The following is a 16,506-nucleotide window of genomic DNA, read 5'->3' on the forward strand; positions in this document are numbered from 1 at the left end:
TGAGTTGTTGTGTTTAGAAGAGCACCCAAAAAAATTATCTGTTGTGAGGGTGTCAAATTTGACTTTTTTATGTTGATAGTGAATCCCAGGAACTTGAGAAGATTTTGAACAAATTCTAGATGCTGGAGTAAGACATCCTTGCTGTCTGCTTGAATGAGACAGTCGTCCAGATAAGGGTAGATTTGAATCCCCTTGAGTCTGCAAAAAGCTACTACTGGTGCCAGGCATTTGGTGAAGACCCTGGGCGCAGTAGACAATCCAAAGGGCAGCGCAGAGAACTGATAATGTTTCGAGCCGGCCCTGAACCTGAGGTATTTTCTGCACTCCTGTCTGATAGGAATGTGTAGGTATGCCTCCTTTAAATCCAATGTTACCATCCATGCATTTTTGCTCAACATTGGCAGTAGCTGTTGCAGTGTAAGCATCTTGAATTTTGGTACCTGCAGGTAAGTGTTCAAAAGAGACAGGTCCAGGATGGGTCTCCATGAATTTTGCTTTCTGGCAACTAGAAAGAGCCTTGAGTAGAATCCTTGCTCCATTTCTGTACGGGGAACCAGTTCTATGGCCCTTATAGACCTGAGGGTATCCACCTGTTTTTAAGGCCTCTGACCACTGGTGTTTTGGTAGGTCTGGCCATCCGTTTGGGTCTTGGTAGGGTATGAAAATGTCATTTGTAACCTCTTGAAACTACATCCAGAACCCATTTGTCTTGGGTTATGTAAGTCCAATTTTGGTGAAATACAGAGAGTTTTCCTCCGACTGGGGCTTCTTGGTAAGAAGTTCCTGTAGCCCGGCAGGGGGAGTCATTGGGTCTCCTTTCTATGTGTTTGTGGCCTGCCCTCTCCACCTCTGGGGATGGAAGCAGTCCACTGTCTAGATCTGTAGGGGGTCTGCACTTGGGGCCTTCCTCTGGAGCGTCTATACCTACCCCTCTGAGGCCTGTCTGAGTAGGGAAAGGACCAGTTTTTTGTTGGCCAGTTCCTACTAAATCTGGGGGGCTGTACTTGTAAGAAATCCTTAACCGTTTGCATGGATTTTGCCTTATCCTCCATTTTCTTTATCACTTCCTTAGCCTTAGATCCAAACAAAACATTATGCTGAACAGGAGCATCCAGTAACTTAGCTTTCACTTGATCAGGTAAATTTTGTTCCTTTAACCAAGCATGCCTCCTAATGACTGAGCCAGAGGCAGCAGCCCTGCAAGAAGCCTCCAAGGCATCAAAACCACAGTGTAAACCATGCTTCCCCACTTGTTCAGTGGCATGCATCAAATCATGTAATTCCTTATTGTCTGCACATGCAGAAATAGAAGCTAGCTTTTGTTTCATAACAGACAGAAGAAATTGCTGGTATTTTAGCATATGAAATTGACAGTTTAAAGTTCTGACTGATAAAGTTGCAGAAGTGTACACTTTCTTGCCCCATCTCTCTAAAGCTCTGGAATCCTTATCAGTAGGAATAGGGTTTTTAGCAGAAGCGGCCTTATCCCCCTTAGGACCCTGAGAAATGGTTTCAGGATCAGCAGTAGGATTCTTGAAAAGGAACTGGTGAGAATCAGGAACCCTGTAATATCTGTCAGGTTTAGCAGGGGCTGGGGGGAAAGAGTCAGGAGTTAAATTAGCCTCAGAGAAGGCGTCATCCACAATATCTAAAATAGGGTGGATAGCCAGAGGTCTATGTTGGGAAAGTAGAAGGAAATCCCTAAGTCTTCTCTTAGATTCCGAGTACTCCTGCCCTTCCCAGTGAAAATGTTCCCTCATTTCATGTAAAGTTTCCCCAAATGAAAAATCCTCTGGGGGAGAAGCTGAAGGAATGGATTCCTCAGCATCAGAATCCTCATAAGGAGGGAAAGAATAATCCTGGTCAGAGGAAGACACAGAAGAAATAGATGCCTGATCAGAAGAATCATAATCCAATTCTTGCCTTGGTCTTTTGTCTGGTGGGGGATGTGAACCCCTAATCATGGTAATTAAGTCCTCCGCCATTTTAAGTAACTGCTTCTGTGATCTGGGTCCCGGATCAGCAGAAGCATGGCCTAGTGTCTTAGCTTTGGAAGGAGTCTTTGTCTTTGCCTTTATCAGAAGCTGTATAGGCCTGAAAAACCCCTCGGAAGCCGGTACCTGCACAGCGGCTCTGGACCCATCCGAGGGAGCATTGTCCAAAGGTCCTGCAGCTGAAATACTCAAAGGCCTATTTGGCTCCTCATGGGAGTCCGTTTCGGCAATCAGTTCGGAAATGGCCGATGACAGGGGCTGCGAAAGCTCCTCACTGACAACGGCCGAACCAGAAGCTGGCTCTGTTTGTAAAGCGTCGTCTGTTTTGGACCTCAGAGGCCTGTCCTTATCCTTGCGTCGTTTGTGAACTCCGGTAGTCGGAAGCGTGTCCAACGACATTTTGTAATTAAATCGTCTACCAAAGTAGTGAAAAGCAAAATCGTACCTTTGTTTAATCGTACGTTGATTAAATCTAGCGCAAAACCGACAACTAGCTACGTCGTGGTCAGGGCCTAAGCAGGGAATACAGTAAGAATGGAAATCCTTATGAGGTATTTGCTTCCCACAAGAAATACGATTATTAACTTTTTCTGACATCGGACTGGAGCAAGAAAAAAGTTTCCCCAACGGGGTACTTAGCTTTGAGTAGAAGTCGTCGTCTTCGGACTGAAGTTCGGGAAAAAATTATCAGGAGTCAGCCGACCGGCACTTGTGAACTGCTTTCACTGCACGGCAAGAAAGACCGGAGAACATGGCGTCAGCTGGCAGCTTTGTACTCCTGGTGCACTGATGTCAGGGAGCATTGGCTGAACAGCCGACGTCGGACCCAGACTTTGGGATTCTGGCCGACCGAGGACTGCCTGCTGGCAGGGAGAACCCTACAGTGATGACTGCAACAGTGAAACACGATGAACATCTACAGAGCTTTTTATTCTGCTACATTTAAAATGACAATTCAGACCAAAATAATCTGCATACAATGATTTTTGTTTTGAAGACTGCATCACATCATGTCAAGTAGTGGGTTGGGAGAGGTCACTGGCAAGAAAACAGAGTAATGAAAAGTGAAAGAGGTGAATGTCTCATCTTCCCAAACTACTCTTCAAGTATTTATATTTTGACACAGCAAGTGACACAGTTTAGGAATTTTCTATTCCTTCAAGGCTTCAACATATCTTATTTGGGTGAAAGGTTTATATTTAATGATCCAGAGGATGAAGACATCTGGTATTTAAAATGGAAGGCAGTTAAAAAGATGATGATGATGACGCAGAGCTACTGACAGTTTTTCACTTATTCCTTCATTAATTAAATTTCAATATCCATTTAATCCAGTCAAAATCAGGGAGAGTCAGATTGTGTCTCAGCAAACTGTGCATAAGAAGTGCGCTCAGGACGGGAGGCTACTTTATCACAGATTTAATTTTTAATCTGCTTTCCCCTGTTTTGTTGTTATTTCTGTAAACATGTAGTTGTTTAGGTGACATGTAAGTACATTGGTTAGCACTGTCGCCACCAAGCAGTTGATTCTCTGGTTTGGTTTTCAGCTGCACTGACTTTGCAGTCATTTCCTCTCCATGTTCCTGGGGACTTTTGTCAAAGCATTACCTTCCACCCATATCCAAAGACATGCCAACAGCTGAATTGGAAATCTCTTAAAATTGCCTGCAGGTATCAGCTGCTATCCCCTCCCTTCCAGGATTAGTTCTCTTTATGAATGATGCTTGTGAGGATAAGAACCTGCACCTCCATGATCTTGAACAGGGAATAGTGGGATAGTGAGGAACAGACAATGATTTACACTTATAAGATCTTACAGAGCAGTCTGGCTGGAGTTATGACAATCAGAAAGTACTAAACTTTGGTTAACAAGAATGTTTATTTGCTACATAAACATACATTTCTGGAATGTCCTGTAGTTCCAGCATATGTGCATACAGTTTTCTTTGTGAATGCATATACATGTACACCCCAACTTTATGTATACTAACACTTGTGCATACAAAGTGTGCACACATATATATATATATATATATATATATATATATATGTATGTATGCACATATATAATTACATACATATGTGTATATAGATGTGTGTATATAATGCTAGTTTGTTGAATCAGCATATCAAACATTGCATTGTCAAGCTTAATTAATCAATTTCCCTTTCACTGATGCACTGAAAAAGGGTTTACCATGGGACCTGAGAGAGGAGAGGGAAAAACCTTGCCTCAATGTAAAAGCAACATGACAAAACAGCATTTCATAAATCAGACATGCCAGTCCAATGTTTGAAAAAAGTCTATGTTGAAAAAGTGAGCGGTAATACATGTATACGTACATGTGTGTGTGTGCGTGTGTATACATATATATATACATACATACATGCATACATATATATATATATATATATATATATATATATATATATATATACACATACATATGTATGTATGTATGTATGTACATATATATATATATATATATGAATCTAGGACTTTTGAACAAAAGTTCAAAAGCCCAAATCCATTACCACCGAACACATTTTAACGAAAGCACTTTCATCGAAAAAGCGCTTTCATTAAAGTATGTTAAAAAAAAAAAAAAAAAACCCTTACTGCACTGTAGTACGACCGGAACAACAAGCATACGTAAGCGAAAGTGCTGCTTCGGTGAACAGCACTTTTGCGCAAGTATGCTCATTAAATTGGGATTCGGTGAAAGATGCAGGCGAGCATCTGTACGGATCCCATATATATATATATATATATATATATATATATATATATATATATATATATATATATCTATATAAATATACATACACACACACACACACACACACATATATATAAATATATATATACATACACACACACACACACATATATATATATATATATATATATATACACACATATATACACACACATATGTATATATATATATATATATATATATATATATATATATATATATATATATATATATATATATATATATTATATATATATATATTACAGATATATATATATATATATATATATATGGGTTCCTATGAGTACAACAAAAACACATTATGTCGAATGCGTTTTCATCAACACATGTAGAGCGAACAGGCAAAACAGCGAAGCGGCTGTTCAGCAAATTCTTTCCCTGTGAAAGAAGTCGCTTGACTGCTTCATTGTTTTGCCATGTTCTGAAGTATAGTGTGGTCCCTTGTCCGGTATAGCTCCCAAGCGTGACTGTGCAACAGTTACTGACCTTAGGGTTAGGGTGCAGGTTAAGGTAAGTGCATATGTATGAAAGTGTTTACTGTTTTTTGTGTTAGATGTATGGTTGAGTTACATGTGTATGTGTCTTCTGCTGTTTACTTTTGTTTTGGGGGGTAGAATTAGGGTTAAGGTAAGTGTGTATGTGTTTGGAGCCGTTTATGTAAATATGCGAGAGTTACTGACCTTAGGGTTAGGGTGCGGGTTAAGCTAAGTGCATACGGTTTAAAATGTTTACTGTTTTTTTTTTTCATTAAATGTATGGTTGGGTTATGTGCATAAGTGTATTTAGTTGTTTACTGGTTTTTGGGGGGGTATAATTAGGACTGGGTATGTGTGTATGTGTTTGGAAGTGTGTAATGTTTTTTTTTTTTTTTTTGCGGGGGTTGGAACAGCGATTTCTTTCCCTAGGAAAGAAATCGCTGTTCTGTGGATTCGACATTTTCAGCTTTCGCTGAAAATGTGTCGATGCAACATCGTTCACTGTTTTTAGCATTCGATGTTGCAATATAGACCCATATATATATATATATATATATATATATATATATATATATATATATATATATATACATACATACACACACATACATATATATAAACAAAACACACACACACACACACATATATATATATATATATATATATATATATATATATATGTGAGTGTGTGTGTGTGTGTGTCTGTGTGCGCACGTGCATGTAGGAATCCAATCAAATAAAGCCAATACTGGAGTACTTTCAGAAACTTTAGCTTAATGTCTCGGGGGGGGGGGCAAAAAGAAAAGGAGAATAGAAAGGCACTTGGATGCAACTTTAAGCAGGTAAATAAACAGAATACTGTTGGATCAAAACTGAAAATCAACATCTGCAAAAGTACTGAATTGCAAATTCTGGAACAAAAAGGCAATACTTTCACTACCTAATTTTATCACAGTTTAAGGTACCAGACCATGCAGAAATTTACTAGCAACACTGTTTATGGAAAAAAGTGCAGCAATAAATAATTAACTAAGGCTCAAGTCTGGTGGTAGAGCCCACAGTTCTGCCACACTGTGAATGAAATTACAAGACTAAGGTCCAGCAGGGACTAAAATACAAATGGCTAGCTTTTACATGGATTCTACCTGTGGAGATAGTAGTGCAGTATAAGGTAGAAGCACCCTGCAGCTGCCGTACTCGCAGAGGTTGCAATACTTCTAGAAGCACAATCTTCCCACAACTGCAAATTAAGCCACAAGCTTGATGTCCCAGAAAAAACAAAAAATACAAATAAGCATGGAAAAAGCAAAAAAAAAAAAAAAAAAAAGTACAAGGAAGCATCACCACACAGGTCACTATGAATGCAACTTAAATATTTAAACATAATTGAAATAAAAGCTTTTTTGTCTCCCCTTTTTGATGCAATGCTTTTTTCTCACAGTTCAGGTCTACCCACATCTCTAAGTCTTTCAGAGATGCCCCTGGGTGAAGGTAGCTCTACGGTAGAAGTTTTTGTGCACCAGTTTTTTAACAGACAGTATGTTGTAGATGGAGTATGGTGTATTGTGGCCTGGTATCTTGTATGCTTTCAGTCTAATAATCCATTCCAATTCCCATTTTTCCAATTTTGCTTCTGTGTTGACTGAAAGGGCTATTGTTAACTCAATCAACTGCATGAAATGTGAATGTGCAGGACAAGTGATTTGGAGAGGTCCTCATTTTGGATATCTGACAGGTGCAGAGTAATTCTTAGTTTAAGGGTTTACAAACTGATGAAAAATATAAATCTGACCCTGTGTCTTAAAAATCTGGCACACAAGAACTTCTACTAACTACAAGTAAGAGATATCAGATTATGTACATTCTTTGTCTGTGCTTATTATTCATTTTCATTCCTATTTTTGTTTCTTTTATTCTTACTTGACCATTGTTATCTGACATCTTTACAGCCATGTAATAAAATGTCATCAGTGAATTCAGTCACTGCAAAATAAAAAAAAAAAAAGAGTTGTATCCATTGCATTTTGCGTACTAAACAACATCTGCCTTGCTTTTGTGTCCTTCTTTGCTGCAGTATTTCTTACACATTCTGGAACAGCAGAAACATATTTTATTGTTCATTAATTCATAATATTTGCAGAGTGCTGGTTATAGGAACATAGGAGCTTACTAGGCTAACGGCCCCAGGGCCCTTGCAAGCCTAGCCAAGTTCAACTCATGTTCCCAACGGTGTCTGGTTCAAGCAGACACTAAAATCAGGACCTTTTGCCCCATTCCAAGAGGGACACATTTGGAACCCCTGGAGTGAATTTCTGGTTACCCATCCAGTTGTCCAAATTATGCTTAACTAGGACCAACAAGGGGCTTTGTTTAACATGAATAGGAAGCTTGTTCAAAGGTGGGGCAACCTCTGAGAGACAAATCTGTCTCTCCAGTAAGTTCTGTTGATATCACATACCAGGTTAAGGTCCTTTGAGCGAGTGACCTGTGTGCTATTTGACTTGTGAATGCGCAGCACTTCCATTAAAACTGGGTCACAGATTGCTCTTTATGCAAGGCACAGGTCACCTCTGAGCAGTCTGTAAGAGACAGAGTAAAGTGAAAATTATTTCAGTCTGCATGTGTAGCTGCCTACTTCTTCTGTGGTTTCTTCACTGGGGGAGTTTCTAGACAATCATTATTGCTTTTGCCTATCTGGTAGGTAAGGCAAGATGTAGTGTCTTTGTGCATGGCCTTTGCAATTGCTTCATGTCCTGTTATAATGCTCAAGTTTTATGACAGTATGTCATAATTTGGCAGGAAACCACAGGAAATAATGATCATGCTGCTTTTCTTTTATCCATGTTCTAGGATTTTCTTTGGGTTTGTCCCATGATGGCTGGAATAAGATATTATCCATGCCCTAACAGCTCTCCCACTGATACTGCTACCTTTCTTAATTCCTTCTTCACTGACTCTATTTGCAATCTAACCAAAAATGACACTATCACTTACTCACTCCTCTTTTATCAACCCATCCAACTCCCTTCTCTCTTAAACCCATCCCCACAACTTATATCAAGTCACTCCTTAGCAAACGTAAGACATGCTCTCCATCAGCTGATAACCTACCTCCTCAATTCCTAAAACTTGCTGCTAATTCTATCTCCTACCCCATCTCCATCTTAATCAATAGGTCAATCAAAGAAAACACTGTACCTGAAATCTGGAAGAAATCCTATGTCACACCTTTACATAAATGTGGCATCTCAACTAATCCTTCAAATTTTAGGCCCATTGCCATTCTCTCTCGCTTGTCAAAAATATTTAAAAGTGCATTCACAAACAGTACCTCGATCACCTCCTCCTAGAAAATCTGCTTACCCCTACACAGAATGGTTTCCACACAAATCACAGTACAGCTACTGGTCTAATATCATTCACTAATTCTATCACAAACTCTTGTGACAACAATAAGCTAAGCTCATGTTTGTTTCTGGACATCTGCTTTTATCCAAACTAGCTACCCTTAGTGTCTCTAACTCAGCACTTTCTTGATTCTCCAGCTATTTCTCCAACAGATTCCAGGCAGTTAAATGGCAATCTAACTTTTCTCCATTATTACCAATGCAAACTGGGGTACCCCAAGGCTCCATTCGTGGACCCCTATTATTTAATATCTTTACTAATGACCTACTCTCGTCCTGTCCACTCTCATCTGTCATACAATATGCTGATAATTCCACTATGATCTCCTTTTCTGACAATATCACCCACCTTAACACCCTCACCCAAGAGTGTCTGCACTCAGATGAAAAATGGCTAACTTCCAACCAATTGCTACTTAACCCTAAGAAAACAAAACTTCTCATATTCCTCCCCAAATCTCTTCAACATCATAAAGCTACCTTTACTGTCTGCTCCCTTAACACCACCATCATCTCTGTTGAATCTCGCATCATATTTCTAGGAGTTACTATTGATGACCAAATAACATTTCAATCTCCATATTCAGCAGTGCATCACAAAGGCACATCAAAAGTTAAGCCTACTATATAGGCATAAAAAAATCCTCACCGATGTCTCTAGGATCTCTCTTGCACAAGCATTCCTATTCCCCACCCTTCTTTATGCTGTCCCTATTCTCACCAGTATCCAATCCAATCTTCTGTCAAAACTGGAGCTCACCTATAATAAAACTGCAAGATTTGCCTCTAACCAAACCTACTGCTTTCACTACTGTCTAGCCTTGAAAAAACTGCAGTGGCTGGAATATCATCAACTAATCCTACTACCCCAGATTCTCATAGCTCATTCTTACATGAACCCTCCCTCCTGAACTTCTCTCTTTCTCTCTACCCTCATCCAGCCCTATACTCCCAACCACATCTTCTGCAAGTCTATGTACCCCAAAAACATTGGTAAACACCTCTACAGCTAGTTAGTTGCAAATGCTTTAGAATAAATTACCACTAACTGTCAGACAAATCTCTAACCCCAACTCTTTCAGAACAACACTAAAGGAAACACTGTGTATATTATGGGCATGCTTATGCTATGAGCCAACTTAATCAATCTCCCCTCCTGTAATACTACTGCAGCAACCTTTTCTCATGTCTCTCTCTGCCTTTGCTTCTAATAAAGTCTACTAACAGTCAATAGTTCCTACAGCTTCTACAGCTGTAGTCTTGGAAATTGGCTCTTGCCCTGGGCTTATCTCCTGTTTATGTATTTGCTACCTTCTATTTTACAAACTTATTTATATTTTCTGCATTCTGCTTACTGTTGTATGAAACTTCGTACTATATTATGTTTTCAATTTAATGACCATCTTCTAGTATGTTTCAACGCAACTCTCATACATACTGTAATTATTGTAATTTTAGTTATAACTCTGTCATGTAATTTTCTTACTTGTACTTTTTGGAGCTTTTCTCCTCGGGCCTCCACTGATAAAGGGCTGCTGCCCAGTCAGACTAACCTGGTCAACAAATGTCAAATAAAGGTAAAATAAAATAAACACTGTTGGTAACAACCTATCATTGAAAAAATGTGGATATGTATATGGCATTATCTTCCCAGACAGAAAGTGCTGTGTTTGTTGTGCTAAGTGTAATGGATTCTTCTATCACTATGTCTGTTTATACCATTTTCTACTGAACTAAAAAGTTTTTTTTAAACAATGTCCTGCATTACTTCCAATACATGGAGTTACTACTATCCTATGTTGACGTAGATACCCATAACTTTTTTGTTAACTGCTATAATGCAAAATTCACTTGATAGTACTGTATAAAGAGCTTCAACATTCATGGTAACTAGAAGGGTGTCAGGATCAGTGTTGATATTTTAACATTCCTGAGAAAATTCATTCACTCCTATATGTACAAGGGGGCTTACAGAGGGCCATTTTTTTTATTTAATGTTCCAGGTGGATCAAAAGTGGTTCAGTTGCTCAGTCTCCTCCTTCTGTGATAACTACTTTATGGAGAGCTGTTATGCTCTGAGGTTTAGGAATTCCAAAGAATTTAGGAATTGGTTGATTTTCCACTGTGCAGAATCCTAGCAAGTCCTCTTTCATAAATTTGTGTGATGGAGCCCAAGCAACCTTTGGTTTGTAGTTTTGTATACATTCTTGAAGGTGATGAGATGAACTTGTCTGTAGTACTTATTTTCAAGGATTCACATTTTGTGGTTACTGTTGACAGTGTCCATGATAAAAATGCCTCCTCCTTTGTTAGCTTTCATACCCCTCCCACTATAGTCTTAACACCTTGCTCCTGCTCCCCCCTCACAAACTACATAACCACTAGGAAATTTAGGTAGACTTAATGTATTAGCTGAACCCTTGGTACATAAGCCTCTCCAACTTATATCTCTTTAAAAGCGCACAGACATTTTTTTCCCTAATGCACAACAGGTGTAAACACCTAAAACCAGACATACAGACATGAATACACATACTGTGCTGTCTCATCTTCTACTTATTATGTCCTTACTATACTGATTCGGCCCAAATATCCAATCGCATTCCCATCACAGTTTACTTACTATACCCACTCTAGGATCTGATAAAGCCAGTTAAGGTGAAAATGTTTTATCCTCATTGTGATGCCCGTGCACTGGCCCAGTAATCAAACAGCCTCAATCCTCATCAATAACACCAGTGAGGGACGTACACATTGGGAGGATAAGTATACAAACAGAAAAGTACAATTTCCCTTAAGAGCACACAGAGATCGCAGTCAGTCTCTGGGTTGGTTTCACCCTCTCTCTCCAGATCCCCAATAAGACTCCCCACTGGCACGGCTATAGGGTTAAGATCTCAGCCGAGTGTTCAAGCCAAAACCTCCAGCACCCTCTCTGTCCAACCAGCGCTTCATGTCCCTGCCCAAGTAGCTGACACACACACACACACACTTTGAGATTTGATTTATATACAAACACACAGACACTCCTGAGGAAGGCTGGCACAGGTTCACTAGTTATGCCTCCTTCTGTCCAGATAAGGTAGAAATCACTGCCATCAACCACCTTTACTTATCAGCTACTAAAAAGGCCCTTACCAAAGGATGCCCAATCTTACTGTGTAATGTTACTATTATCCAAATGGTAAGTGTGACCAGAACTTTTAAGGCTATTCAAGAGTAGCCTATACTTTATCACCAAATACACGTGCAAGTATTAAGTGTTGAAATATCTCTACCAAACCAGCCACAATTAAAAGGTTTAACTATATTTAATAATAAATAAAAGGACAATACTCAATAACTCAACACAGTGACAACAGAGTTCAGAATCACAGGAAATACTTTAAAACAACATTGCAGGCCAGTCTCAAATACAGAAAACATCTAAATTAATCTTACTGTATTCCTATCTATCTCTAAGAGACATACTATGATCTAAATCTTACAGAGCCAGGCACACACAAGTACTGAATGGATGTTCTCAGGTCCTGAGACAAGATACAAAATGCAGAAACTTTCCCTCTTAGACAGTTTTTAAATTAATAATACACATTACTGCTGGGTTAGCTAGATGACATCACTATTTGACACCTGTCTCTAGTTCCCAGGCTAAACAGATATCAACATAATTTAACATGTCCCTGTTAAGAATACTTATCTTTCAGATGTACAGCTGCTTGGAAGCCACACAGCAATACAAAAACACTTTACATGTGAAACCTAGTAATTATCTCCGTCTCAAGACAACAGAAAGATGCACAAAGGATTCTCTCAAGTTACAAGACTGCTGATTATATTCAAAGAATACATTACAGACTTTTTGCATTTGATACTAATTGGTTTAACTGCCATAAGATCTGCTGCTATCCATGCAAAATATAAAGAGCTGTTAAAAATAAATATTTGTCTTGATCAATAAAGAAATGCAAAAATGGCATGAATGATGATGAAAAGAAAAACACCCTTGTAGCTAGCACACTGGTACAGGTGCTTGTCTCAACCCATATTCCCTGCTTCTAGCAGCTCACACGTGAAAAATTACAAGTTTAAATCCAAACTAGTCACAAAACTCTTAACCACAAATGTCAGATCCAAAACTATTTTTTTATATATTAGAGAAAAGTCTAAATTCAGAACAGAACTGTATAGAATTAGATCTGACAAAGCCCTTTGTGTGGAAATGCTCACTGAATGATGCATTTGAATAAAGGATTATATTAAGATATAATCATGCATGCACACCACTGGATTTAATTTTATTTAAAAGCTGAGGTTAATTTCAGTGGTACACCTTAGAGATTCCCCTTGCTTTCCTTATATATTTACATATAGATGTACATATATACACATGCATACATGTGTATGTGTGTGTTATCACAAAAACTAGACTCCACATATTCCACTTGTCCATTTTTTGTGCATTTTTAATTTACTCTGTCCCATGAGTTCAATAAGCTACAGTATCTTAGGATGGTAGTTTTTTTATGAATGGAATGACTTTCTATAATAGCTTCGAGGTAAATGTTGATCTTATTTTCCTGTAATTGTAGTTCAATTTTTGAGGTATTCTAGTAACGGTTGGTGGCTTATGTAAGGATTAGTTAATTTAATAGTTTAGTCATATTTTTATTTGCTATTTCTTCTTTACAGAAGTTTTCTGACTGATTTTAAGATAATAGTAGGTAGCAGTTTACATAGTTACAACTGGCTCTGTCTTCACAGTAATGTGGTTTTCCAAGTAGCTAGCTGCTCTTAGCATTTTACTTTATGTTTTTAATCATTTTTTTTTGCTGGGGCAAGGGCAGCTACTCCAAGTTCAAGGTCTTGGGGGGGGGGTGATTGGTAGTTCCAATCAGTTGGTAGTGCAATACTGGCATTCATTTCCTTATCAGCATTTCTGAATTCAGATATTGCTTCTGCTGACAGGAATGAGCACTTTTGTATGTTCTATAAGTTGTAGAAAACCACTTGCAATAGTTTTTTTCTCTTCAACTTAGAATACAGGGGTGCAAATTGGACCTGGTACTTTTTTTTTTTTGTTCCAGATTGAGGAGCAGCATCAGGCACTAGATGATCCCAGGTTTGGCTAATTTCGAAGGGCTTACTTGTTTGATTGTATTTTTATAGGGTAATATACGGTTAGTGTGTGCACAGAGTGTAACAAAACCTTTCTTTTTACCTTGTGCGATTTACATGGGCTGTGTTTTTCTCTCTTCTTCTTCATCTTTTTTTGGGGTGGGGGGGGTTAAATGTGAGGATTTTCTATTAGCAGTCTGTAAATTACTTTTTTTTCCCCTTTTTAAATCATAGTTAATGAGAACTGAGAGTCAAGGTAAGCAACAGGCGAAAGGTTTGCAGACCATTAAAAGCCTAGTCAATAACCCATTTTCAAGAGTTCACTTCAGCCTCAAGGAGGCATAAATATTAGCAGCCCTGATTAGAAACCAAGGGTGTAAAATAAACCACTCATGATAAACCTGAGTTGTAGGAATTTTCTGCTAACCCATCGATGACAAGAGTTTAAATGAAAAACATATGCCTCTACACCTTCTACCAGATACATACTTTACTAAACCTTTTATCTGGGGTCTGTTGTTAAGACAGACACCTCCACAACACATATAATTATAAGATGGAACATATTTAAGTGTTGCATTTTGATCGCCCTTACAGTGGCTACTTAAAATGTTTAGTATTTTTACTCTTTACAACCAAAAACAACACTCATTTTTAACTGTGTAAATAGACCTATTTGCTTCAATTTACATGCCATTGTTTACGAAAAAAGGCAAATATTTTTGCAACACTTTCTAGACTCAGTGAACTATACCACAGACCATATGCATCCCTTCATCCAAGCTTTAATCCATTGTCTAGGACACTGCTGCCCAGCTGTACAGCAATACTGAATGTTTGCCTGTCTCATTGTTTCCTGACCATTTTCCCAACATACCCACCAACAGTGGCTCAAAAAGCAGTATCTGAGTTTGCTTAAATACTGAGGCTTTTATCTGCTGCTCTTGCTTACAATATAACATGTTACTTTACTTTAAACTTAAGCACATTTTTGATATTCTAAAAAAAAAAAATAGCAAATTCTGTGAAGATCTATACCTGTAAATCAAAATGAAAAAAAAAAAATACCTTCTTGGTAGCTGTAGGACTGCTTTCAGCACTGTGGATAGGACTTAGCAAAGGACTCTTGCTTTCCAGTGGAATCAGTTTTGCCATGTACACACAGTACTCTAAAATAACCTTCTGTCGCACACTTGCTACCAAATCTTTTGGCTTTGATTGTGACAGAACATCATCTAAGCTTCCTTTGCTACTGTTGCGGCTGTGCGTTAATATTCCAGATTGGCTGTTATTTCTACTGTGTGATGGCAAATATCCTAAAACAGAGGAGAAAAGTTTGTGAATGGATTGTCAAAAACTGGAAAAAAGCATATATAGTATCTGTTGTTCTACTTGTAGCATTACAGCAAGCTGCACTACTGCCTGTTTTCCAAAATAATTCTTTCCCAGAACTTTGACAACATTATTAAAAGTACTAAATTTAAAGTTTCAGTGAAGAGATAACTAAGGAACCAAACTGAAATGCAGAGCAGCACTGACATATAAAGAGATAATGCAGCCAGTGATCAACTGAAACTATATGCAGTTGGACACAAACATAAAAAAGGCAAAACAGACAATTTTGTCAGACGTTATACCAAAATAATGATAATTTATTACTACTTTATCCTATTAAAACACAATGAAAGTGTATTTTCTTCTTTCGGCTGCTCCCGTTAGGGGTCGCCACAGCAGATCAACTGTTTCCATTTCTTCCTGTCCTCTGCATCTTGCTCTGTCACACCAACCACCTGCATGTCCTGTCTCACCACATACATAAACCTTATCTTAGGTCTTCCTCTTTTCCTGTTAAATGGCAGCTTCATCCTTAGCATCTTTTTCCCAATATACTCTGCATCCCTCCTCAGCACATGTCCAAACCAACGTAATCTTGCCTCTCTGGCTTTGTCTCCAAACCTTCCAAAAGGGGCTGACCCTCTAATATACTTATTCCTAACCCTGTCCATCCTAGTCACACCCAGTGCAAATCTTAACATCTTCAACTCTGCCACGTCAAGCTCCGACTCCTGCCTTTTTGTCAATGCCACTGTCTCCAACCCATATAACATAGCTGGTCTCACTACCCTCTTGTAGACCTTCCCTTTCACTCTTACTGGTACTCGTCTGTCACAAATCACTCCTGACACTCTTCTCCACCCACTCCATCCTGCCTGTACTCTCTTCTTCACCTCTCTTCCACACTCACCATTACTCTGAACTGTTGATCCCAAGTACTTAAACTCATTCATCTTCACCACCTCTACTCCTTGCATCCTCACCATTCCTCTATCCTCCCTCTCATTCATACACATATATTCTGTGCTGACCTTTATTCCTCTTCTCTCTAGAGCATATCTCCACCTCTCCAGGGTCTCCTCCACCTGTTCCCTACTCTCACTACAGATCACAATGTCATCTGCAAACATCATAGTCTATGGGGACTCCTGTCTGATCTCGTCTGTCAACCTGTCCATCACCATTGCAAATAAGAAAGGGCTCAGAGCTGATCCTTGATGTAATCCCACCTCCACCTTAAACGCATCTGTCACTCCCACCGCATACTTCACCACTGTCACACTACCCTCGTACATATCCTGTACCACTCTTACATACTTCTCTGACACTCACGACATCCTCATACAATACCACAACTCCTCTCTAGGCACCCTGTCATATGCTTTCTCTAAATCCA

The 16,506-nt window shown here is 38.8% G+C and overlaps 1 protein-coding gene across 3 annotated transcripts in view; it reads right to left on the bottom strand.

Annotated features, from left to right (window-relative positions):
• The window catches only part of TEX2 (testis expressed 2), a 1,745,284-nt gene that overhangs the window by 775,892 nt on the left and 952,886 nt on the right, over positions 1 to 16,506 (bottom strand). For all 3 annotated transcript variants that reach the window (XM_044068055.1, XM_044068056.1, XM_044068054.1), the window contains one exon: positions 14,844 to 15,091. In XM_044068055.1, coding sequence (XP_043923990.1) covers positions 14,844 to 15,091 — 248 coding nt within the window. The remainder of the gene's footprint in view (positions 1 to 14,843; positions 15,092 to 16,506) is intronic.

Source organism: Protopterus annectens, chromosome 4.part0 (assembly GCF_019279795.1).
Source record: "Protopterus annectens isolate FY-2018-M chromosome 4.part0, PAN1.0, whole genome shotgun sequence".
NCBI classification, from domain to species: domain Eukaryota; kingdom Metazoa; phylum Chordata; order Ceratodontiformes; family Protopteridae; genus Protopterus; species Protopterus annectens.